General features: G+C 41.2%; 1 protein-coding gene across 1 annotated transcript; it reads right to left on the minus strand.

Moving 5' to 3' along the window:
• Positions 1-1,829: 1,829 nt before the first annotated feature.
• On the minus strand, positions 1,830-24,973 carry wnt10a (wingless-type MMTV integration site family, member 10a). The gene is made up of 5 exons (XM_006793656.3): positions 24,771-24,973; positions 24,557-24,626; positions 22,784-23,049; positions 17,587-17,960; positions 1,830-4,260 (listed from the first exon to the last, which is right to left on the minus strand). The coding sequence occupies exons 2-5, from the start codon at positions 24,616-24,618 to the stop codon at positions 3,757-3,759; spliced, it is 1,206 nt and encodes a 401-aa protein (XP_006793719.1). The 5' UTR covers positions 24,619-24,626; positions 24,771-24,973; the 3' UTR covers positions 1,830-3,756.
• Positions 24,974-25,984: the final 1,011 nt, after the last annotated feature.

The raw sequence follows: 25,984 nt of genomic DNA on the forward strand, positions 1-25,984 counted from the left end.
TCTCTCTGCACGCAAGCAGCAACTGGTAAGGGAGGGTCTACACTTGACCACAGACATGTGGTCTTATCTGTTCTGGGTATATGTCAAGGTTCCTGATAAAAATGTCTAGTGCAGTATTAATGTAATTGTTGTAATTACAATTATGGTTTCAAATAAGGGTATTTTTTCTTGCCTTTATAAATAATGTAGAAAGAATTAAAATTTCTATGCACTTGCTCGCAAAGCACTTACTTTCTTTTTACAGAAACACATATTCACAGATTACATATGACATAATGTTGAGTCAAGAGGAAAGCCTGTATCAGTGTAAAGTGGTGGATGGATAAGTTGGCAAATATGGGACATCATGTGCATCCTAAAAGTAAATGTAGATAACACAGAAGAAAGAACCAAATGGGGTTTGAGGTGGTGCAAGCATTGTTACAGGACCAGAGTGAAGATGGAGCAGGTGTGGAGACCAGGAAGGCTTAGAGAGGCAGAATTTTAATCACCTGGGCAGAACACTAGCCACGAGTTCTGCATTTCAAGCTATTTCTTGAGTCTCTGTGAGAGGTCCTGGGTTCAAATCCCGGATGAGCCCCCAATTGTTTCAACTAGCTCCGAGGTCACAACAAAGAACAGAGACATGTTACCCATTGAATAGGGATTGCCAAAGTTTTTCTTCTTTAAAAAATGTAATATTTACCATTATGTCCTTATTAGTGGGTAAAGCAGTGCATAGATGAGTTGTCAAGTCTATAGGACATGATGTACAAATGAGGCCCAGAGACTGCTGCAGGACAACAATGAAGACGCAGCAGAAGTGGACACCAGGAAGGCCTAGAGAGATTTTAAATACCAGGGCAGGGCTCTGGCCAGGTGTTCTGCATTTTTAACCATCTCCTGAATCTCCACCCAGGAAACTCCTGCAACACAAAAACATGTGCACATTGCAAACCTGCACAAAGGCCTGGGGCTGCAACAAACTAAGTTATTTAAAAGAAAACTCAGCAGATTTTCTTTTCCCTGGCTCTGATCTTCACAAAAATCACTGGAAAAAAAATAGTTTGAAATGATTTATGACACACCCCCCCCCCCCCCCCCCCCCCACACACACACACACACACACACACACACACACACACGAGCACCAGCCATTACCAGAGGCTTCGTGTTGTCTGCTTGTCTAGCTGTACATCTGTATGTGTCATTCTTGCAGTATCTTAGGAATGCCTTGAAAGAATTTCTTTAATGCTCCCACAAGTTTTAACTTTTACATACTAGACTCTTAGAAATGCTGCTCTGTAACTTAATATGGTTTTCCACATTCATCACTTACAGTTGATCGTGGAAGTAGGGAAGAAATTTTACGAATGTGTAATCAGAGCACCGACCGATTACAATAGCACGGATTGATTGAGATCTTCAGAATGACCCATTTTTTCACAAATAACTATGTGTTTGATTTTTTTCTGTCCTGTCTCTATTCCCTAATTCGCAATCAGTCGGCGCAGATGGCCCCGCCCCTCCCTGAGCCAGGTTCTGCTGGAGGTTTTTTTCTGTTAAATGGGAGTTTTTCATTCCCGCTGTCGCCAAAGTGCTTGCTCATAGGGGGTAATTTGATTGTTGGAGTTTTCTCTGTAGTATTGTAGGGTCTTGACCTTACAGTATAAAGAAACATCTGATCATCACGGGGATTATCGACTTTTCATGAAGCTGAAACTGAAGAAAAATCCCTGACGCCTAACATACCGTAGCACTGAGTAAGCAAAGAATTCATCATCTTCAGCATGGTTCATGAAATAATAAACATTACATGTTTCTTTTCCCAAAATCCACTGTTTTCAGGTTCTTTATTATTCATCACATTAAAGCTTCTTTCATTATTATGGTCTGTCTTTATTGTCTTACAAATATTAAGTTATCCACAAAAATAAAATAACTTAGATAATAACCATATTAAAACATACAAATACACACATACATACATTTATGACATGAAAAAATGCATATTGCTGATATCTTCCCAGAGTTTTCCTGGACACAGTTAAGTATGTGCAAACTACTTATCAGAATCAAAATAAACTGTTACACTGGAAATATAATCCCAGATTTTTTTCTCTGCTTTCAACACAGAAATATATTTACTCAAAATAAATTACACTGTCTGATAAGGAGCCTTACTCATACAGGTTTTATGAAACCAAATATGATCTTATAAATGTGTATAGGCAGAAATCCATATCAATGTTCTTTTTTTCTCATATATAGTTAGAAGTTGACATCAGAATATCCCTGTAGTACACATCAAAGAAGTGTGAAGTAGGTGAGTGTAGATATATTACACAAAGCTTACAGTGTTGCACACATTACATTGCATCACAAAACAGGAAACATTTGATTGATGACAGTTTTGGATGTTTATAGTGTGAGGAACTGGAGCGTGTTTGTGCGCACTCAGTTTCCTGAGGCACTTTAAAAATTATTGATGGTATTCGGTGCAGCATTATTCATTTTTATTTACAGTGCTGTTCAGATCATGTTGACGATGAAAACCGTTCTCGGTCCTCTTACATTACGTACCACACACAACACGGACCACACATTTTGGATGACATAAATCTGGAGCTGTGCGACATTTTCAAGGATTTCTGAATACACGGGTACACGTTTGTGCCTCAAACGGTTTTCGAACAGGGACTATGAAATGAATCTTATAGTGTATAGACACGGTTCTTGGTCTGTCTGAAGCTTATTAGTGGAAACATTTACAGTATCTAGACAGCCACCATGAGAGAAAAGGAAGTGTTTTTTGATATTTGGAGTCAGCGCCAGCAATCCGGGTTTCAGATCACACTTTTGATCTTTAGACTTCAGCCACTCAAATTCATCGTTGCTGTTTCTAAAGAGGTCATTGTCGTGTTCTGCTCATGAAGGCAGCATTGCAATCAAATCAGTTCTACCTCTTTTTTTAACATTTTTAACATTATTATTAGTGTTGGCAGGGGTAGTAACACTGACTTTCAGTTGAGCCAGACAATCATTCGATGTATTCCATGTGCAACATGATAGCTGCTATAAATAAATATGGAAAATTCTGAACTGTCCTTAAACAAGGTATAAAATCCTTCAGTGCCCCAGATACGTAAGTGCTTTGTCAAACTGTGTGCACTATGAGTCCTGACGTTTTGTCTCTACATGTAGCAGATAGGAGACAAGGTAAATAATAACCATGGCTGGATTTAAGCTATGCTATAAGTGATGGTACTTGCAATTGAGGATCGAGGGACAACTTTTTGGTGTACGATCTGTTTCAGAAATATACTTGAGTTTAAGTTTTATGCAGATCTTATGTTCCCCCTGCAAACTTTCTCTCTACTACTTACTTTAAACTTCCTCTTTGCTCACTTGACTCTCATGCAGCTTTGTGCCAGTCACAATATATTGAATTTATTTCAGATTTGTATCTTTAAATTACTATGTTCCTTGACCTCGTGATGAAGGCAGTATACATCCAAGGTCTTTGAGTTGTGGCACCTTTTCACATATGCTGCATGTGCACATTCTTTACCAACATACACTTCTATCTTTCTGCTGGCTCAACTGCTTCCCACTCTGTTCTTGCACATCTTCTCTGCAAAGAAAAACTGCAGTCCACCGCAAAAAAGAACGGGGCACACAACTTATGGTCATGTCCCCATTTCAAAGTAATATTCTGGCTTAAAAAATGTCTCTTTCTCTCCGTTTTGTTTGTTTAGCCTTTTGGTGTGTGTTTCTTCATTTACAGACGCTGACCCACTCTGTTATCCGGCACTCTTCACAGACCACGTAGCAGCACCAGTGAAACTTGCAGTTGCAGCGTTCGCTTCGCGTCTGCTGCAGAATGTTGTGGCCCCTGCCGCAGCACAGACTCTCACAGTTGTCCATGCCCGGGCTGGTCTTGTTGCAGATCCGGCCCTGTGTGCCCGCTGAATCCGAGCCCAGGTCTCGCTCGCAAAAATCTGGTGACTTTTCAAAGTAGACTAGTTCGTTGATGCTGGGTCGCCGCCGATGGTGATGGTGATTGTGCTGATGATGGTGATGATGGTTGTTGTGATGGGAGTGGTCCAGCTGTCCAGTGTTCCGGTTGTGAGCCTTGATAAGCGTGGCGATGTGGAAGCGTTCTTTGAGGATTGAGCCCACCACCCGGAACTCTGGAGTGACCTGCCAGCAGGTTTTCAGCTGGCAGCTCCCCGAGGTCCCATGGCACTTGCATTTCCTTCTCATGTGGTCGAGCACCACCTGGGAAAAACGCAGAGAAAAGGAGAGAGAGTAGGATGGAGTGAGGAAGGAAGCAGAGGCGAGGAAAAGAGCAGAGAGAAGAAAAAAAGAAGATTAACACCTGTCTCGATTACTGGTTTTATTTTAAGGTTGACATATACAGATAAAGGGTGTTGCTGTACTGACTTTATTTCACCATGCAAGCCACTGTCCTAGCATGTAATGAAATGCTTGAAGAAACATTGGCTCCATACTGAAGAATCCAGGTGGTCTGACTCTCAGTATGTTGTTAAATATGCTGCTATCAAATAACACACATGGATGCAGGTATCACCCAAACAGATAGCGCTGTCATTATTCATCTTTTGGCATCAGGTAGAGACTCTGAGCATAACCCACATGTAGCTGCACATTAGGCATCAGAGCATAACACTATTTACATATTTTCACTTTAATAGTTTAAGGCTGTCCAATGGAACTGCACGGACATCAGCAGCTAGATCTGCTCATTGAGCTACTTACAGTATATGAAAACACTGCACACAATTTAATTCTTACATTAAGCCTCAAAGAATGTTTATGTCTACAATGCAAATCTGCACACATAAACAAACAAAATATCCCGTTATAGCGAACGGTGCAGGATCTGCGTACACATATATCACTCATGACAAACCCTCGGTGCATCTCAGTGTGTGTGTGTGTGTGTGCACGTGAATGTTTATCAGTCATCACCAGCCCTAAACTTTAAGATCCAATTACCAACAGGAACACCAGGCCACCCAGAGTACTGACAGATGATACTGCTGCCACCCCTATCAACACACTGGCGCAGGCTGGACACTCGCACAATTAAAGACATGCTACACATGTGCTAGCAATAAGGGTGATTATTCTCTCATACACATGAAAAAAACAAGAACTTCACCCACACTTGTTCACTTTAGGTGGAATCAGACAAAAATCAATACATGGCTTCAGAAAAGGTGTTTGTGGGTATTTGTCTATATTCACATTTTTATGTATGTGGTAAAAAGCCTGAGCTGTTCCTCTGCTTTTGTGTTGTTAAGCTCCGTTTTTTGTGTTTGTAAATTTTATGGTAAAACTACCATCTAATCTTTTAAAGAGGAAAAATAGAAAGTACAGAAAAAACATGAGAGATAAACCTTTATTGAGCTTTTTAAGTCTTAAAATCTTGTTACCTACCAAAATTGGGCCGATTAGGATGCAAGCCAAAAATCAAATACCCAGTCGTCTGTTTTATGCAGAGGTAGCAGGACCAATTTGTAAATGTCGTAATGTTTTGAGGGTTTTTGTGTGTGTGTGCAGCACACTGTTTCATGCTGTGCTTTGTGGGTTTCCGACTTGAGCTAACATTGCCAAGTAAAGGCGTGAGTCATCTGTTCATGACAAACATGTGAAATGCACATGAAAAGAAAACCCTCGTGTTTGCCACCGAGGCAAAGTTCAAAGGTGACCAGTAATATTAAAAACATGAAAAGAAAAAGAAGGAAAGAAAAACAGAGTAACGGCACAAACACATCAGCTCTGGCCAATGGGATGTGATGCATCCGTTTAAAGCTGCAAAATCCTACATATAGTGTTTGAAAATACATGTTTTTCTGCCATCACTCAAGCTTGCCAGTAATGAGCCTTTTAAATGGAGAAAATTAAACGTTGGAGGCACCAATACTACACTTTAAAGCCATTTAGATGCTATATTATAACAATCGTGCAAAAGAATGCAAAATATTTTAACCTTGCCCATCACTGTATGTTCATAATGTGCTACAATAACAGAAAGTGACTTAGAAGTGTGCTTTTTGGATAAACATGGTTACACTGTCATTGGGAGTGTTGAAAGGAAAGTTTCAAGACGCTGTGATCAGTGGCGAGGAGACGCTGTACGGCTTTATGGTAAACAACACTATAATTGCTCAAGCGGCACTTGCACTGAGTTCACATTGTAACTTCTGGCTCAGTTTTTACATGAGGCCAGAGGCAACCCCAGAATCACAAACGTGCTGGCCTTAAACACACAGCAAAGTCTGTAATCATGAAACGCTCCAACCCACTTAAACCTTAAAGAGACAAACTGACCTAGGAGTCATAATTGCATCCACATTGCTACTGTTTGATGGTATATTCGCAGCAGGACAGAGCTTTCAAAGAACAGTAAAACAACAAAACAACCAGCTTAAAGAGAAAGTTTCTTTCTCAATATGAGATATTGTTGCCGGAGAAGAACAGCAGCATCCCTAAAAACATCTTTCATTTTTATCAGAGTGGAGAAATTCACATAAAAGAAAATATATTCTTGAGATGCTCAGTGCATGTGGAGATAAGTGTGCTGTGCATAATCAGTCAATTGCACAGCACGACTGGCTTCCATATCTAAAAATCTAAAAGTGCAACAAAGCAAATCCACACAGAGACCTGCAGAAGTGAAATCAGCACAGCACGCTCCTCCTCAGGAGAAGGCTGATGATATGAACGCTCAAAGAGTCAGAAGAGTGAGGAACTCTGCAGAAATGGGCCAGAGATTTCTAGGCTTCTGTGAACGAATTCTGATGCATCACTAAAGACAGCATCAACGTTTGCTTTTCACATCCATGAGCAGCATGCATTCGACCCATCGCTGCACAGTCACAATCATACCCTAACTTTTAGAACTAAAGGGCATCTTGCAAAGGTTTCGTATCAGCCATGTGCCCGTGATTTCCTCGGTGGCACCTGTTGCCAAACTTTCATTTTGATCTCAACAGTCGCCGGGTCACAGTCATGGTTGGGATGACTGTTAAACATAAATAAAACAGAACTGAACAGATATGTGAACACCGAGGCTGGCACATGGACAGTTCCTGTGAGCATCTCTAAGACAACATTTTGAACCTTGCTCTCACGCTGGTAAAAGGCAAGTAGGTGTTTCAAGTCTTCCACTCACTTTTTTCAAACTACAAATACTCTGATCGATAACTCAGACCGATGCAGCAATATTAGCTTTGCAGTTTTTGTTTTGTTTTTGGTTTCTGATATAAAGTGAGAAAGCAGCCAAACAGATTTGCAAGACATTTCGATACTTGGTGTCCAAATTTCTGCTGCATTTCTGCTGCATCTTGCAACATTTGGCTAGATTCACAGGGAAGCGTCTTTCTTTCCATTTAAATTTTAACACATCTGTCAAAGCAGCATCAAAAGAATAATGTCTGAGTTCTTGTTCAGGGTGTATTTATTCTTTAAACACGAGGCATGGTGCACACCCTGTCGTCTGACTGGGTAAAGTTTGAAAAAAACCTCAACAAAAGAAAATAACCGCTGGTAAAAAGTGATTGATGTGTGTGGGAGATGTAAGATATTCTTTTGACGTGCAGATGAAAGGCACGTACGAGGTAACATGAAATCAGTGTGACGCTGGTTCATCTGATCATCAGAGGAGCACTGGTAAAGGACATTTTATGCAAGTAGAAATAAAGACGAGGGCACCTGAGTGAGTTATTTTACCCAGATGAATGACATTACCTTTAATAATACGACACCTTTTTCACATCTATTAATTGCTGTGGCTTCACTGAGCACTAACTCCTCTTTTTCACGAAGGATGAAATGATAGATGACAAACAGAAAAAAAAGTCAACAACATTCACTTGTTGACTTCATCTATTTATAGAAGAAACTGGTCTAAAATGAGGTTTTGTGTTGGTAACCGTTCTAACATAATGAGCTCCCCCTGTCCCTCTTCATTTATCAACATATTAAGTGTACTTTTCCAGATCTAGATGGCTTCAAGAACGAGACTGTTTTGATTAATGACCAGATGAAAGGTTGTTATTTTTTCCTTTTGGTTTCTTACAGTTGCTCCTACTCATCTGTCCCTTGGGGCAATTACACTGTGCAACAAAGGAGACACCGACAAGTAACACAGAAAAATGTAAGAATATATATCAGTATATTTAGTTAGATTATGGCCGCTACATTTTCATTTGAAAAGGCCAAACTTTTGTTGACACCACTCTGGCAGTCTGATAGTTTGGAAACGACGATGCACACACTTGTGTTCACTGCCCGAGTCGGTCTTACCGGTTACCGTTTGTCCTACCCTGGTTTGTCACGCTAATCACTTAACTCTTCTCTGAAAGAAAACAAAGTTATCGGCATTGGCTAACAGCTGTTTATTTAACATGAATACCAAATATGTTGCTGACCTTGTTGCTCCTGCACACAGCTCTACGCTACCTGTGCAGGAAACATGCACAGCAGACATAAATGGTCATGTGCAGTAATATTGTGTTTTCACTGTGTACCGAGATTACATTTGAAATGTTGACTAAATTATTTTTTTAATGTGTCATTGTAGATGTAAAAACAGGAAAGAAATCTGATCTTTGATCCTGAAAATGAACCCCGAGGGCATTTAGGGCCCGTGGAGGAAGGAATGTGAGGTAAATTCAGAGGTGAAGGGTGGGGAGAGGAAAAGAGGCTGACAGAAGGAGGAGATGAGCCAAAGGATTAGATACATTGTTTGATACACAAAGGCTGTTTGAGAGAGAAGTGTGTGTGGGTGTTATCACAAATCGCCTGCCTATCAGCCGTATAGATTAGATTGTGGTCAGCAGTATCAAACCTGTCAGCAGGGAGTATCTTGGCAACGAGAGATGGACATACACACAGCTTGAGTAACACTTACTTCTGTTAGTGTGCTCAGGTACTGCAGCCAGAGTTTGGGAAGAATAAAAAAGGACAATGTGTTAAACAAATAAAACAGCTGCCGGCTTTTAGAGAAAACAAGAAATCTTAATTTGCGGCTCACTGCATTCTTGGGTCTTAAATACTTGTAACGCATTTGATGAAGAATAGTTATCTGCATTAAACATTATCCTTTCAAAGCCCTCGAGTAAGAATTTATTAATAAATGCCATTTTATGACTAATGCTTTGGTTTACCCAGCACATACACAACAGACTTCTTCAAAGTGGACCACAGTTAGGGACAAACATCTGGCAAGTTTTAATTGGCTAGAGAGACAGGCATCTATAAAACAACCCCAGACAGAGATCAAATGCAGCATGTTGGTGGCAGACCAGGACTGTAGGCTACATAATACAGTAGACTGGGGAAAAGTACAAGCAGACTACTGTGCAACGAGCACGGGTGGATGAAGTAAAGTAGAGATCAAAGAGCGCCTGAGTATGGGTCAGAGTGCATTAATTAATAGAACGAGTATTTTAGGCACTTTATGCGTTTAACTGGAAAGAGAAAAGAGCAAAAAACAAAAAAAGGGCACTAACAGGCAGTGATGGCTGCCATTCATATACATGAATATGGTGTGGGAGTGGGGGGGAAATGGGCATTTCTCTTCTAGCTATCACAGGGAGATGGTAGGGTCCACCGTGGACAACTTACCAGTCTGTTACTATTAATTTTATTAGTATTATTACACATTTGCTTATTTAATGACTTGTGTTGTGTTACAAAAAAAAAAAAGAAGTACATCATGTGTCAAGTGAACTTTTATCTGTGTGCTTAACAAACCTCTGTATGTAATTGGAGGGGGGTTTTTTTTCTTCATAGAACACATAATGAGGCACTTTTCCATTTCTTGCGTGCACTTGCCCTTGGCAGCTCTCTAATGACACACACTGTGATCCAGGATCGCAGTATGCTAAAGGTAAAAGTATTACCACACTCCTTTTAACCTAATGTTACAGCAGGATTGTCATCCTTAGTCAATACTGACTCATCTGTGATAAAACAATTGGTGAAAAGCTCAGGGAAAGTCCTGCAGCTCGACACAAAGTAACATTGTCTTAGTTTGTCTGTGAGTATAAAGTTCCGTCTTTTTTTATCAGTCTTCCTCTACTTTAAAAAACAATTTCTGCAATATTCTAATAACTCAACTCGGTCCTAAAAATGATATTCCCTGTTTCGTTGGGTGCTTTGAATTTAATCAGTGGCCGATCTTCGTGTCATCACCACCGACTGTATTTGGGAAAATCCTAATCTAACGTCTGGGTGTCGCACCGTCGACCCAGTTAAGTGGATAAACAGCAGACTAGTCTGCATGCTGCCTTGTGTTTGTCAGTTCAAAGAAAACCTACTAAAGGACTTTTAAAGCCAAGCAGCAAGCCGGAGCGATATCAAAGCACACAAACAAATCCCACAGCAACACATTAAACCCAGACATCACTTTAAACAAATCAAACGCCTCGCTTCAAAAGAACAGTTAAGCGTATGCAGACAAACACACACGCAACCGTGCAGACGCAGTGACATGCTTTTCCTGAGCAAACGCGCTCCATATCTGCGCTACACAGACCGCGTGTGAATTTGCAGCTGTATGTACAGCATTTACTCTCTGTTAGCTGCAGACGCTGTCCACAGCTACTTATTTAGAGACTCTAATAAAATGTTATTACCAGCATAAGCACTTCCACCTGTTGAACTATGAAGCGTTTCCCTCCTTGTGCACTTTTGTGTGTATCTGTGTGTACGCATGCTTATGCATACATGCCACAGAGTGTGTGTTAGGTCAGACTGTACTGTCAGGACTCAGGAATGCCCCGCCTTCCTCTGATGATATGGCGTCTGAGGATTGCAGGGCTAATCTTTCTATTTTTGATCACACACACGCACACGCACGCATACACGCACCCGTTTTGTGTGGTTTCAGAGTCCATTAACACAACTGGCTTCCAAAGAACAGATCATCATCGCTCCAGGGTTATATTAGCCGTGAAGAGATGTAAGAGTCCCACTTTAGCTGGTTGAGATGATTCTCCAAGGGTTGCTGCTCAGATTCATAATGACTTAATTATGACTTTGATAAATCTTACAGGAGCTTCGGTGCCCCGCTGAAGGAGCGTCATGCCTTGAAATTCACAAAGTAAGTCTTCAATTGCCCGGAAACATCAACACTACAAAATAATACTGAATACTGGCTTATTGAATCAAATTACAAGCAGTTTTCTTTGCCAGAGTGTTACTTAACAATACAATGCACTTCTCTGTGTCCTCCTACTCTTGGGCTAACAGTGTGGGTAGATGCCAAAACTCCCCATCTCTTCAGTATATTGCACCATCTTTGCTAAGCCATTTCCAATTTTTGAGCAATCCCATTAGATCTGAAGGATTTGACTTAAGTCCCTCTTACAAACACACCTATTTATCCCGTCATAACCTGACATGCTCGCAAATACGGGTGATGAAGGGTACCTGCAATTTGATTCTCACTTCAAAGCCAAAACTGCAGTGTTGCACCCCATCAAGTAGCGCTGCACTTGCTGCAAGCTCACCTGCGTCCATGAAATACCAGAGACACAAGTGCTATCATGAACACAACTTTATTATGATTTAGTCATGGCAAGCGTTCAAATGTTAACCAATGTTTAAGTGCGAGTTGCCAGTTGCACATGCTTGAAAAGGGGTTGAAGAGGAGTTGAAATGTATAGTTTACTCCCGGCAAAGCAACACACCATCTCGTCTTACTCCCCTGAAGTCAGGCCCTGATGGTAAATTGTAATTATGAAGAAGATGTTTGCCAGTAACTCAGCAGACTGTTACATAGCCAGCATTGTCACCACCTGCCTAATGAACAGGCAGGATTCAACAGCACCTCGAAATGGCTCTAAGCTCTGCAACACGAACACAAGAACGTGTGCCAAGCATTTGTTTTGAGGTGTGCTGTTTAAATGATTGATAAGAACGCTGTGAGTCTGCCAAGAAATTTACTTTGGGATGATGAGTTTCCATGTCATAAACTCTTAAAACATGTCGCCGGCCTTTTAAAAGCGCTCTTATAACGGCTGAACGGGAGTTTGTTTGTTTAACTGAAGAAAGCTAGAGGAACAAATGAAGGGGGGGACTGTGCTTCAGGGGCTGGAGAGGCTGGTTCTGTAATAATTGTTATATAGTATTTATTTATTTAAATCTCTTATTTTAATTAAATTGAAGCTTGTGCGCATACGTAAAATGTACAGTGATATTTCTGCAGCAAGGCCTGTTGCAAAGAGGTTGGAGGAGGCAGCGCAGGAGAGGGGGAAGAGGGGAGGGAAGGAAGGGCGAATCTCTTTCTACTTTCCGCCCTGGTGTTTGAAGTCTAAAATCTTTTGCAGGGTTTTAAACATCTGTTTCCAAACTGCCAGCAGCCACTAATTAGGGCTAAAAACAAGACGGGACGTCGTGAGAACCTTGGGGTGGGCATGAGGCGACATGCACACCCCGCTAAAAACCACCGCATTCCTCTGCTAACAGACTGCTGCTCTGAAAGAGGGGAGTCGGGCAGGGGGTGGAAGGAGGTGAAGTGGTGATGGCGGGTAGGTGGGAGCAAAAGACACACAGAGAAGGGTGGCCATTATTTTGAGGAGGCCCCACCTGTCAGTACTTTCTGTTTGATTCTAGGAGCTGTGTGTGTGTGTGTGTGTGTGTGTGTGTGTTGCGAGGGTTTTATTGCACCTATCAGTATTTCACAGTACTACCTCTGTGATGACTCATAAATTTGTCCTCTGTTACTCCCTGTCTTTTTTCCTAACCTTACCCTCTGCTCCACCTCCTCTCTTGGTTTCCCTTTCTCTCTGATCTTTGCCTTTTTTCCAGCACAGGACGGCTTCTGTGTCTCATACTCACTTAAGCAGTTATTGCAACCCAACAAGTTGGTGAGACCCTTTGAGAAGCCCCTGTAGTTGGGGTGGGTTTGATATTTGAAGACTAGTTTTAAGAATATTTACCATAAAAGTATCCACTGAGCAAGTTTTGAATGTCAAAATCCTCCCACTCCAGTCCAACTAATAGTTTTTGTTTTCAGTTTTGGATAACCAGATGTACCAGATTAGCCAACAGTAAAAGATTTTTACTCTACCGAGGTCATGTGACAAAAAGGAAACCAATAAACAGAATTGTTGCCAGTTATAGGTTGTTTTTCTTTGAGCTGTTGTTGCTGTTCTCACCTGCAAGATGAAAGTGTGGCTGATAAACTCTTTTTTAATCTTTTTGTTTGTTTCTTTAAAAAAAAAATTAAGGTTACGCCAAATGTATAATAAAGAAGCGCTGTATATAAGGCTAATGAAGTCACTGGTATCTGTGTCAGTCATCACGTCAGTCAAAGTGGATTAGCTAGAGTCAACAGTTGGTGACAACGATATCCGATATATCGTCACGGTCATTGTAAAAAAATGATAAAGTTGATTCGCACCAACAAACAAAGGAAAAAGGAAATAACGTCTTTCTACTGCATGCAATCACTTCAATATCTTTTACTAAAAACATATTTATTTTTCAAAACAGTTACACAATGGCTTAATGTTTTCACTTGTCCTACCTGAAATTAAATCTTTATTATTGAAACGGTTATCTATTATTATGTTTCCTAGCAACAAATGTTGGAAACAAGTTATGCAAAGCTAGCAAATGGAAAATGCATGTATGGGACGTTTGCTAGTTACTGAATTATCTCTGCTACTTAGCTAACAGCCTGTGTAACATATATATTGTATATTTGTCAAACTTTCATGTTTTAGATTTTTAAAAATCCTAATATTAGTCACAGATCATCCAAATAAATACAAAATGCACTTTTTAAATGATGATTTCCTTTATTAATGCAAAAGTATGAAAAAGTAACTGCACCGCTTGTTAAATCATGAATTAACTGTGATTAACCACATTTTTAGAAAGCTAAGTTCAATTTAAGTGCCACACCCAGACCCGATTACTGCCAGACCTGCTGCATCAAGAAATTATTTGAACCACTAGAACCTGTCTGACAAAGTAAAGTAGGCTCAAAGTTACAGCTTTGTAAAGCTTTGGGACTGCAGTGAACCACGGTGAGAGCCATCATCCACACATGGAGAAAACTTGGAAGAGTGGTAAACCTTCACAGGAGTGACCGGCCTGCCAAATATACTCCAAGAGCACAGCGACGACTCATCCAGTGCATCACAAAGAGCCCAGAACAACATCTAAAAAACTGCAAGCCTCACTTGGCTCAGTTAAGGTCAAAGGTCACAATTAAACAATAAGAAAGGCATCCATGGGAGAGTTTCAGATGTTTAAATCAAACATCAGAAAAGTGATTTAAGTGATTGTTGCTGGTGCCGGATGAGCTGGTCTAAAGATTTCAGAATCCGGTGATCTACTGGGATGTTCCCACAAAACCATGACAAGGAGTTACAGAGAACGTCTCAAAAAGACTAAATATTCAGTGAGGAGCAGTTTTCTGTGTCACAATGCCTTGTTGATGCCAGCGGTCAGAGACAAATGCCGAGTCTGCTTTGAGCTGATAGCAGATAAATAACTGCTTGCTACAATTAAGAAGAGCAGCAGAAGTCCACGCTACTCATGTCAGCTAAGAACAGGCTAAAATTTGCACGGCCTCACCAAAAATGATACCAGAAGGTGAAAAAAACATTAACTACTCTGAGAGCCTTGATTTTGGCTGTGAGATTTACATGGTAGGGTCAAAATCTGGTGTTAAAAACATGATCCATCTAACACTGTATCAACTGTTCAGGCTGCTGGTGATGGTGTGATCACATGGCGCGTAACTTCTTGTCACGCTTTGGGCGCCTTCCTGCCACATGAGCATAGTTTAAATTCCAAACCTACCTGAGTGTTGTTGCTGACCACGTCCATCCCAGTATGACCACGGTGCACCCATCTTCTGATGGCTACTTCAAGCCAGAAAACGCAACATGTCAAAAAGATTCAATCGTATCAAACTGCTTCACTGTACTCAAAGTCACCAGATCCCAGTCCAACAGAGCACATTTAGGATGTGGTGAAAAGAAGAGTCCCATCATGGATGTGCAGCACAAAAATCTGACGCTGTCTTCTTAATATCAACCAAAATCTCGGGGGGAGGTTTCCAGCACCTTGTTCCATCTGTGCCTCGAAGAATTCAGGCAGGTCTGAAGGCAGAAGAGGGCCCGACTCAGCACTAACACGCTGCCAGTGAGTTTACTGTATGTGCTATAAATGCAACTTTTTAAAGCCCATTAGTTTGCTCTCGTTAGCACACAGAAGAACTCCAAACCACAGCTCACAGGAACAGATTTCCCTGAATGAATAAATGAATACACAGCAAATGATTGACAGAAAAGAAAGACAACCTGGAACGTGCTGCAATAACACGGTGCATGATCCAGTTTTCTACCTCAAAATAACTAAAAGCAACATGCAGGCAATCAATCCAACTACAAAAGAAAAATGAATCACCGTTTCATTACTCATTTCACTTCAGCCCCCGCTTCTGTTTACTCACATTTCCACCGTACTGACTGGAGGTTATGTCACCTTATCACTCTTTCTACTACAGGGAGGCCAGCTGTTGTTGAGTTTGGCTTATGCACTCCACATTTGTGTTTTGTCTGCATAATCAAGGAAACCAGAAGTAAAGCGATGAAAAGATACAGGCCCAAATTACTCTGGAGGAAATGGGGAACAATGAGCAATTTACGCCCGCCTCGCGGTACTGGACGTTGCCGCTGCTTATCACGGTCATTTACATCTTTCTATTCCATCATTTGAAACCCAATCAAAATTTTCAAAGTTTTGAAAATACAGATGCTTTTCATTTAGTGTATTGTGCTGTGTCCTAAATACCCCAAATACCCCGAACCCTGTACTGTAAAGCACACAATCAGTGACGTGCTGTGTTTTGGATGATTGCTGCTTTGGATGACATCCTGGCTGATCTGACGCTAATTAAAATGACCAGCAGGATATGAGGCCCATTTTAACAAAGCAGTTCATCTGGACTGACAACTCGCCCTCGACCGGCGAAGACGACCGGCTTGATGGTGAAGTTGTTTTTTCTCTGAAGAGACGATTCTTCAGTCAAGTTGTCCTACTGAACCATTTAGACACTGTGTTTCAAGTAATGTGCTAATAATTAGGACAAATATGTCAAAAACATTCAAGCTCGTGCTACTTTTACCCTCAATAACAAAATAACACAGTTATTTTCATCACTTTCACAACACGCCATAAATGCAAGTTTCAGTTAAGCTTCCACTAAACCTTACAAATGTGTGTTAAGCATAAAAGTAGAATTCATAAAGTGCGCTTCAAAAGTTGCTTCTGAATTCTAACATCAAACACTGAGAGTCACTTTTTGTTAGACAAGCTTAGTGTGGGACAAAGCCAATAAACTTTAAAAGTATTTGTCTTGATGCGCGCTCAGTCATCCAGGTAAGTAAATCCCAAAAGGTTGATTCTGTTCATCTGGATGTTTTCGGTGGGAGAAACGATTCGTCGCTCATCCAAGTGACCATAAAAGGTCAGTTAGTCCCATAACATGACTATTGAGACCACTGTCATTCCCAACGCGTAACATACCGAGGGTTCGTCCTGTCCTGAGGCATCCCATAGGAACACGAAAGGTAACCTTCCGCGTCCCTATGATACGATTGTGAATGGAATCCAATAGAATGACGCTCCCGGCGGTAAGACACGTTCCAGCCGTGTATTCCAACCCTAACCATGACCTTATCCCTAACCACAATCTTAATCGTATTAGCTACTGTTTTCCAAAGTGATTAATGATGAGAAAGTAAAACAAATGTACATGTGTAGATTCATTCATGTTTCCGAAAGCGTAACATCTCGACAATTTGCCACATGGCGTCGTATGTTAGGTTTTGGGATGAGAACATGTTGGACTATTTGCATATTAATAACTGACCTCACAGCTCATTGTTCCTTCAGTGGGCTGGTTTCAGTCATTGTGCAAATGTCCTGTTTATAAGATTGAAACCTGCAGTCAGCTGAGACTGAAGACGTCACCTGATGATGATAATGAAACTTTTCTCCCACTGAAAACGTCCAGATGAACAGAATCAACCTTCTGAGATTTAAAAGTAGTTTTTATGAGATTCTACTGGTTCTACGGCTTAGTTGAGCATCATCCATGCTTTTGAGTTGACGTCCCCTGTGACCATACAATCTAATATAACTATGTTAAAGCTTGAGGACAGGGGCTTCAAAATAACTGTTTACTTTTACTCTTATCCCTTATTTTACCAGTTCTCTAAATCTTTAGACGTTATTGAGGAAGGACTCGATCGCAAAGACCACATGAACCTAAACCTCACATAATGCAGTATGAAACACTGAAACCCAACCCCTGACCCTCTAAAACGTTCATAACAGCTGAAAACACTGTAATTTTTGATAAACTGATACAGGACAGAAGCGGCTGTGTAGTATCTATGAGCCCTTTGAGCTTTTTTTTTTTTTCATTTGTTCTGTCGTAAATTGTGTGTCTGATGTTAAAATATTTTAATGTAGTACAACAAAATAGCAGCAGTTATGCAAACGTGGGGAAAAAAGACCAACAAACACACACTTTTCACTCACCTGTCTCCCAACTTTATTATTATGCAGCCTCATACGAGCGTGGATGTCTTTGTAGGTCTCACGGGCATCCAGGAAATCCCGTGAGAACTTCTCTCCGAATTCCACGTCAGGGCTGCAGCCGCCCCACTCCCACGAGTCTTGGGGCCCTGGCAGGTCAGCCGGGAAGTGCTCCATAACACCGTGCACCATACCCTTCCCTCGCTGGATGGCCTCGACTTGCAAGCGGTGGAGTTTGATACGGAAAGCCTCCTCGTCCCCTCGTCGCTTCTCGTCACAGCCACATGCTTTCAGTTTGCCCATGGAGCAGGCATTGGCCACCGCGTGCACCACTCCCGCTGCTGCAATGGCATACGCAAAGGCACTCTCTCGAAAACCTGCAGGTAGAGGGGCAGCATGTTGTTTTAAGCTAATGTGAAAGTAAAAGATAATAAGAAGTGTCAGAACCAGGAAACACTTTGGAAATGGAAAGATGTTTCCATTTAAAATGCCAGATGGACTGTATGCTCTCAAATGGTGCTCAGTGTTTTACTGCTGTGTGTGAAGTAACATAAGATTAACCGGAGGACCATGTCGGTGGCTATAGAGGCAAGTGTTTCACTTTGAGACAGAGTTGACAAACTTTGAGAATTTCTAATAACTCTTAAGCAGAATACATCATCATATATGTGAAACCAAAGTGAAATGAGAAAACTGCTGGCTAAAAGCAATGACTGATCATTTATATGACTAAGATACCAATTCAAAGCTTTACTTGTTGTACATTTTTGATTTTTCTAAATACCACACAGTTGTATTTCAGTTACAGTGTTACACGACATTTACATGCTCAAAGTTTCCTCATTTCGAGAGAGAGAGAGCACATTTACATTTTGCTTTCTTCATTTTATGCATCGTAAATAACACGCAGAACTTTTTCTTTTCACATGCACACGCGCACAGGCCAAGACTCAGAACAGAGGAAACATCTGGGACAATAACAATTCAGTGTTCCAAACTTCGTAGGCTCCACCACTCCCATCAGAGGACCCACGGGGTACTCGCACACTGTGACTAAATAGAGCTGTGACTCCTTCCTGTGACAACCTCCACGACCACACACACACACACACACACACACACACACACACGTACTCCATCCGTGGATCTTTCACCCAGCTGTAGCTAAAATCTTGCTTTTGTTAAGGATAGCTTGACTCCATGGATTAGCTCCACAGAATATTACAGATCTTTTACCTCCAGGTCCGTGAGGTCATTCCAACAACTTCTCTCACCTACAAACTCGAGGCGACTGGGCCTTTACGGTCATTGTCCCTGGGCTCTGGAATAATCTGCCTTCCACATAAGAACCTGTTCAGCAACTGATCATTTTTCCAAAGACATATTTTCATTTGCTTTTAGTCAACTCTGAGGTCCCTCATGGTTTGGTCAAGCTCCCTGTCAGTGTTTCATACTGCTCCCTTATCGGATTATTTTTAGCCATTGTTCTTAACCATGGTTAGACTACTTTTTCAGTTATAGTCTTTATTATGCTTTGTAACCGGGTTCTTTTTAAAATGTGCAATATAAGTAAAATTGACTTGACTTATTAACTGTTAATCCGGCTGATTGCTGGCTGTACTTTGATCTTTGCTTTTGTCGTTTCCTCTATTTGGATGACAACTCACCACCAAATGAGCTGTACATGTGTTTAACTTAGAGAGGCTCATTATGCCGTACCGCAGCTTTCACCTTGTAATCATTTTAAATTGACTCAAAAGGAACTACTCCATGTAAAGGAGGCAGATGAATGACTGTGTCCGTGTAATATCCACGTATGACGTGTGACTCCTTTTGCTTTTAGAGTTAAATGCATCCCTTTTTTTCTTCATGACGTAACTTGCATGCAGCGCATGTAAGAGTGTATCTGACGACGACTGACCTGTAAATCATAAGACTGTTGTTATAGCAGCCTCTCCTTACACTTGCACACACACGTGCACTGGACGTACGCTAAAAAAAAAGAGAAAGAAATCCATATCTAATTGTGGAATCCGTGAATACCGAAGGATAAAGTGTGACAGAATCATTTGCACTCCTGCCCTCTATAGTGTTTATTGTTAGATCTCAGCTTACTGCCTGTCAAGGTACCCTCAGGTTGTATAAAAGCAGCCCCACCGGCTACGGTTATAATGGAAACTTGTAAAGAAAACATGAAAAGAAACCACTTAGGGGTTTATAGCACTGAGCTCGAAGGGGAAATGATTCAGGCTGCTTGTTGGAGTCAAATAAAAAAAAAGCTTTTAACTGGATCTGCCCCTTTAAGCAGGGTTTGAAGTTACTTCCTTATTAATAAATTTGAAAATAAAACCCTGATTAATTTGTTTTAGTGAGATATGGTGTAAGAGTTTACACTTTTGTTGCTGTATGCATAGAAATATTTGCCTTTGCACAATAAATGCTGTTCTCATGATAGTCAGAGGGAGTCCAGTAACAATGTTTCTAAAACTTAAAAGGACGTTTTCAGGATATTGTCATATTCTGAATGATGACTGTGCTTCCAACTACAGTAGATGTTCACATGGCTCTTCTAACTGAAATAACGTCTCCACCGGTGGTAACGTCCTCCACAATAGCTCAGTGAGCTGAGGCTGGCTTACTTTTAGAGAGCAAAGAAGCTGATAGTCATCATCCTTACAAGCTGCCAACTGGAGGCAGTAAAAACAAGCTATAAACACCTTGTGAGCAAACTGCTGATATTGAGCAATCCTCATTTTTCACATGGCCGATATCCTTTAATCTCTGTTTTCACTCTGCTTTGACTCTTAAGAGGAAATACATGCGATCTACTGATATCATACAGTAATACATAATAGCTTCCTTAATATTTAACATGTAAATAGGAGCAATTATACTTTTGAATACACCCCAGAAATAAATACACACACTCCAAAATTGTACCGTCTATAAATAATTTGACTCACTGACTCACAATCAGAGCCCCCAACCTTCCTCCACCCCCACCCAACCACCTTGACCCACACTGAGCGGGAGAGGAGCGCAGCATGGCACTCAAGCACATCCTGATACTTAGAAAGCCCGTTTTAGCTCTTGACCTGCTCCGAGCTGGGCACTGCAACGCGAGCACCCGGAAGACCGGGAACAAATCAATCTAACAAATAATTCACCGGCTGTGGCACGCCCGGCTGAACTGATGGCAGAGGAAGTGGCAAAATGAATTAAAGATTCAAAGGAAACTGTCACTTTGTGTTACAGAAACCGACTAAACAGGTTTGTGCTTTTGCCTCGGAGAGTTGGGAAAGTGCTGAGAGCAAATTCACAAGCACTTGCACTGGCAAGGGAAGAAAAAGCATTAGGAGTAGCCCAGCCAGGGAACACAGAGACATGGCGACAGAGAACGACATGGCAAAAGAAATGCAGAAAGACACAGAAAGAGAGGGAACAATTCTCCTATTTCTGTCCGTCTCCATCCTGCTGGGCTCTCCCTTTAGCCTAGTTTTTAATGTTGGCTAAATGGGAATGAACATAGACCCGTAAAAGTTATCGAGAAACCATCAGCAGATAGGATTCGAGCACCATCCGATGCAGTGACACCAGAATAAATATTAAAATGTAGAGCACCTGATAATCTATTCAAAAACCTGTTTAGAACGTCACATGTAGGATTTGAGAAAGCCCTGCAAACATAGCCGAGTAAGCGAGTTTTCCAGTTGGAAGTACTTTCTTCAATTCTGAGCTTTTAACACCACAGATAAACTTGTTGCTGCAGTACATGATGTGGGAAGAAAATACCAGTTTGGTACACACGAGCCTCGTGTGAGAGCGTATTTGAGTTTTTTCAGGAGGAGCTGCACTGAATACATGCACTCACCTTCTTTATAATCCACCTCTGAAAACGTCCCTTATTCAAAGCATTCATGCTTACAGTAACTGCACGCAACGATGGCTGCAGCGTGTCAACTTGTATCCATTTTTTAGCTTGTGTGGAGAGGATCGTATCAACATGTAACAGATGAATCACACGATTTAAAGAGGTTGTTTATGTCAGTGGTTTGGAGTTTCTGCACCCGAGGCAAACCAGGGATGCCAGACAACGAGCAACTGCCTCTGCTAATAATGACAAACAGCTTTTCAGTGAGTCAGTTAGGAGTGAAAGTAAGACCAGAGGTGAGAAAGTATTTACTGTAGCTAAAATTATTATATATTTTGTGTTATTTCATGGCAGTGATAGGATATAGTCCTCAGTGAGGGTTACAAACCATGATTTTTCTTGCAGAGATGGTAGGAATTATTTTATGATAGGTAAGGTCATCATTAGTGTCTTAGAGAAACGCTCTTTTTAAAAAAGCCAGTTTTTCACGCTTGTCTTGAAAGACTTTCACTAAAAACTCACAAAGCTAAGCCAAAGCAATACACGTGAGCATCTCAACCAATTTTCTGCAACTCCTAAGATGAAAGTAAAATCGAAAGCCAGCTAAACTCAAGACTCAAACTACCAACCGCACTGTGTGTTGCATCTATTCAGGTGCTCAGGCTACTAAGAAATTGATGCCTTTTCCAGTCAATAACCTGCGATGACACCATCTGAAGGCTTCCCAACTCTAAAGCTCCTCTTTCATCCTTTGTGGCTGACTTGCAAAGCTCCAAGCCCTACAAAGCGTCAAGGAAAAATGATATGCATGAAGCTTGGTAATCTGAAGGTGACTAACTGCTTTTGAAGTTGCCTGCTCTTTTGAATGGGTTATTGAGAAGCTTCAGCGAGGTGGTTAGAAAGCAGATACCAGTCTGCTAGGAACGAGAGATAACTAGAGATAACCTGTTCATTTGGAGGACTTGTTTCCGAGTTAACATTGATGAATTATAACTACGTGGAAAATAATCTTTTTTTATAATCTTGTTTGAGGAAATATATTAACTTTTGTTTGGGAGCTTTTGTGTCTCTGTGGCAGCTAATCTTTCTAAACCCATCCTTTCAAGGTACTTCATTGAAGTGCAGTTGAGGAGGAAACCACAGTCTGACTCAAGAGCAAACTTATACCTGGTAACCTGTGGTGACATTTCACCTTCATAGTTCACTAAAAGAAGCTTTTAAACTCATTCACCCGCTTTAGACAATACTGTGTGGTAAGTTTAGTGTAATTCATATATTGGGACTTTTAAAAGTTTATTTTTTAAGTAGAAAAATTAGGTTAAAACTGACCTCTTTTGAAGACTATGCTGTCGTAGGGTATTTTGTTTCTAGTCTCCAGGCTGGAGCAGTTCCAGCGGTGCCCTCTGAACTGGTGCTGGCACTCATGGATGGCAATCTGGATTCCCTGGATTGCTGAAGCCGTCACGTCTGGGTTACGCATGCACACCTCCAGCTGGCGCCTTGTCAAACCCGGCAGTGTCAGACACACCGTGTTGGCATTCAGGATTGGGTCGATGTTGGGGAGCTTCAGGCCCAAGATTTCATTGGAGTCTACCCTGCACGGAGCAAGTATAGATCAGGTTACTGACAAGATAAATGTGCAAGTCAAATCTTCTGTCTTTCCTGTGTACTGATGTTAGTCTCCGAAGGTTCGTTATAGTGGGACTCGTAAGTTTTCTTTTAATGTTCCTCTGGTGTCACCTCGACACCCACTTTCCATTGCACCCTGCCATGACTTGTTGGTCCCTGGTTTAACCGATTCCTGTAAAACCCCCAAAATACACAAATGTGTGTGCTATGTGGTAGCGCTGATAAAAACATCTCCAGATGCTGGTGGTTTCGGCGGGGAACTGTACTCTTTAATCTGTTAGTATGTTCTACTTTTCAGATTGATTCACTTTGTGATTGTGCATCTGTTTTGCCATTGGTTTAAATAAAAGTAATATTTAAAAAAATGATTAAGCCTTTAAAGTCTTTAAAAATATGCATACTTAACTCAGGATGTTTTTAATTGCAGCACAATGAATTAAGGCACAAAAAAAACTACGTACCTGCCACATAAAATAACCAGAGGAAATACTTTAGCACATAAATTGTTATTAGCAGTAAGGTGTGTCTCTGCCCTCAACTGTCTCAGCTTCTGTTTCAGGTTAATCGTGTGAACAGCAATAATTCAGCTGACAGCCTCTAAAGCGCGTTTGTGCTCCGCAGACGAACAGTAACAGCAGCAATAAGAAAAACACACGATGCGCTCCTGATGACTGAAAGCTGTCCTGCTTTCTTTTCATTATCTTTACAGGCAAAACACAGGTTTGTGTGTGCCGCACATGCAGCCAGCCAACACACGGATACAGCCACGCGCACTCCCAGATGCACACGCAAATACAGGTGTGGGGAAGAGATAGCATTTACACACACACTCTGCTTATAGTCTCGTAAACACGTGGGACCTGCGAGAGTGTCTTCTGCAAAACTTCTCCACGAAGCAAAGAGAAGAAAAAGTCAGTGTTGGAACACACACACACACAGTGTGCCGCTTATCTAAGCAAAGTAGCTTTGGAGCGATTAAAAAAAACAATCAATCAATCAATAAAACAACTTGCCACTGCATGTTATTCATTTGCATGTTACACTTTCAGTGTGGGATTGCTTTTTGTGGCTTTGCAATTCCAGTTTGACTTCTGTTGGTACCTGTTGTGTTTCCGGCTCTGAGAGTAAAGAGCAGCACAAGTTCAAAAGCTGCCTTTCCAAATTTTACAGCTGGAACCAGCATGTGGGCAAAAGTGTTCAAGATAATAAAGAAAGCACACAACTGTTTACACTTCATTATATTTATATTTTAGGCGCAGACAACCCTGAAAACTGTCAGTGAAACATTTAGCTGAATGAATGAAATACAAATTTTACGTTGATAAATAAATCTGACATCTCACAACATCCTGTTAACAGATTTTTAAGTTCAAATAAGGAGGATCAGTGAAAGATGTTCTTTAATTGCTTTAAAACAGCAGCTTGACTTAAGGTTTTAGTAGAATTACTGCATTCCGTATTAATTTCACTCACCTTTTATCCAAGAGACAGATAGCCACCAGGACGCATGTCATTCTCAGGACCGAGTTTTCCATGATTGTGTCTTGCAATAAAAAATGTTCACAAAAAGTTGTCAAAATTAAGAGTTTGGTTTAAACTAATTCCAGTATTTCGCCACAAAGTTTAAAAACGGGGTAAAAGGCTCCGGCTGAAGAATTTAACTCTGGACCTGACAGCTCCGACTAACCTGAATCCAGATGCGCCAGGCAGCGGCGGGAGACTCATTCAAGAAAAGTTTCATCAACCTCCCAACTTAATGAATGAAGCGGGGGGTTGTTACAAGTCTGAGGAAAAGTCCGTGTTTAGCCTCTCAAACGCATCCGTTCTCATGCCGGTATCTCCGCCGACAAGGCTCTGGTGTAACATCCGAGACAGACGACTGAACCTATATAGGCGCTCCAAATGAAGTCTGCTGGAGTAGCGCACAGATAGTCCTCTAAACTGCTGCACTTAGCGCTTCGCCAGCCCACTTTTTTTGCGTCACTCAGGGAGTAGGAGAGCGCCGAGGGAGGTCAAGTGCCTCGTTAAAACAGGATAGAGATCCTTCTAGATAAGAAAACCGAAACACTTAGCCCGCGCCCTCTGAGGAGCGGTGCTGAGGATGAGGATGGGGGATGAAGAGGAAAGTCGCGCAAAACCGAAACTTTCTTTTGCGTTTGATTTAGTGGATTGCTTAGATGATTGTGAAAGACGATGATGAATATGATTAAGAAGTGGACAAAGAGGTAAAAATAATGTTAAAGCTGAAGGTGTTTATGATCTCTAAGGGAATATCCAAACCTCATGAATTATTTTTATTTTTATTTATTTAAAAAATATATATATAATATATATATAATGAGATTTATAATCAGTCCCTTAACTTACCACTGACCCATTATTTCAAAAAATCAGTCCATGACTTCTATAACTACACACCGGTGCTGACTCTTCATTTCAGACTTTCAGACTCGTGGTTGAAGGGCTGCTCCACTGAGTCCACGTCTGTGAAATTACGCAGACATATTGAGAAAACAGTCCAACATTAAGGCCATAGTACCTGAGATATATTTCCATGTATAAGCCCTGTGGGTATAAAGCCCCACAAAGCCTACTGCACTTCCTATAATGCAACCAGCAGCATAATTGTTTCTAGCTATAAACTGAATGCACTTTGTTCCATATACAGGATGGAGGTGGCCTTCAGATCGAAAAGATTGAAGCAAAGCGCCTTAAATCTGCATTTTTCTGTTGACCAACAGGGGGCACCTCTTCTAGTTGCAAAAGGAAGTCGGATTTCTTAAAAGCCTATGGAAAAACCACCCAGCTGTTCCCCTGATGTGTGGAACAGCTGGTGTAACAGTTACCTGATATGTTTTATGGTCTGGTGATGGTGATAGTCAGTGTCACTGTTTAGAATCT

This window comes from Neolamprologus brichardi, chromosome 16, assembly GCF_056152115.1.
Source record: "Neolamprologus brichardi isolate AB-2024 chromosome 16, ASM5615211v1, whole genome shotgun sequence".
NCBI classification, from domain to species: Eukaryota; Metazoa; Chordata; class Actinopteri; order Cichliformes; family Cichlidae; genus Neolamprologus; species Neolamprologus brichardi.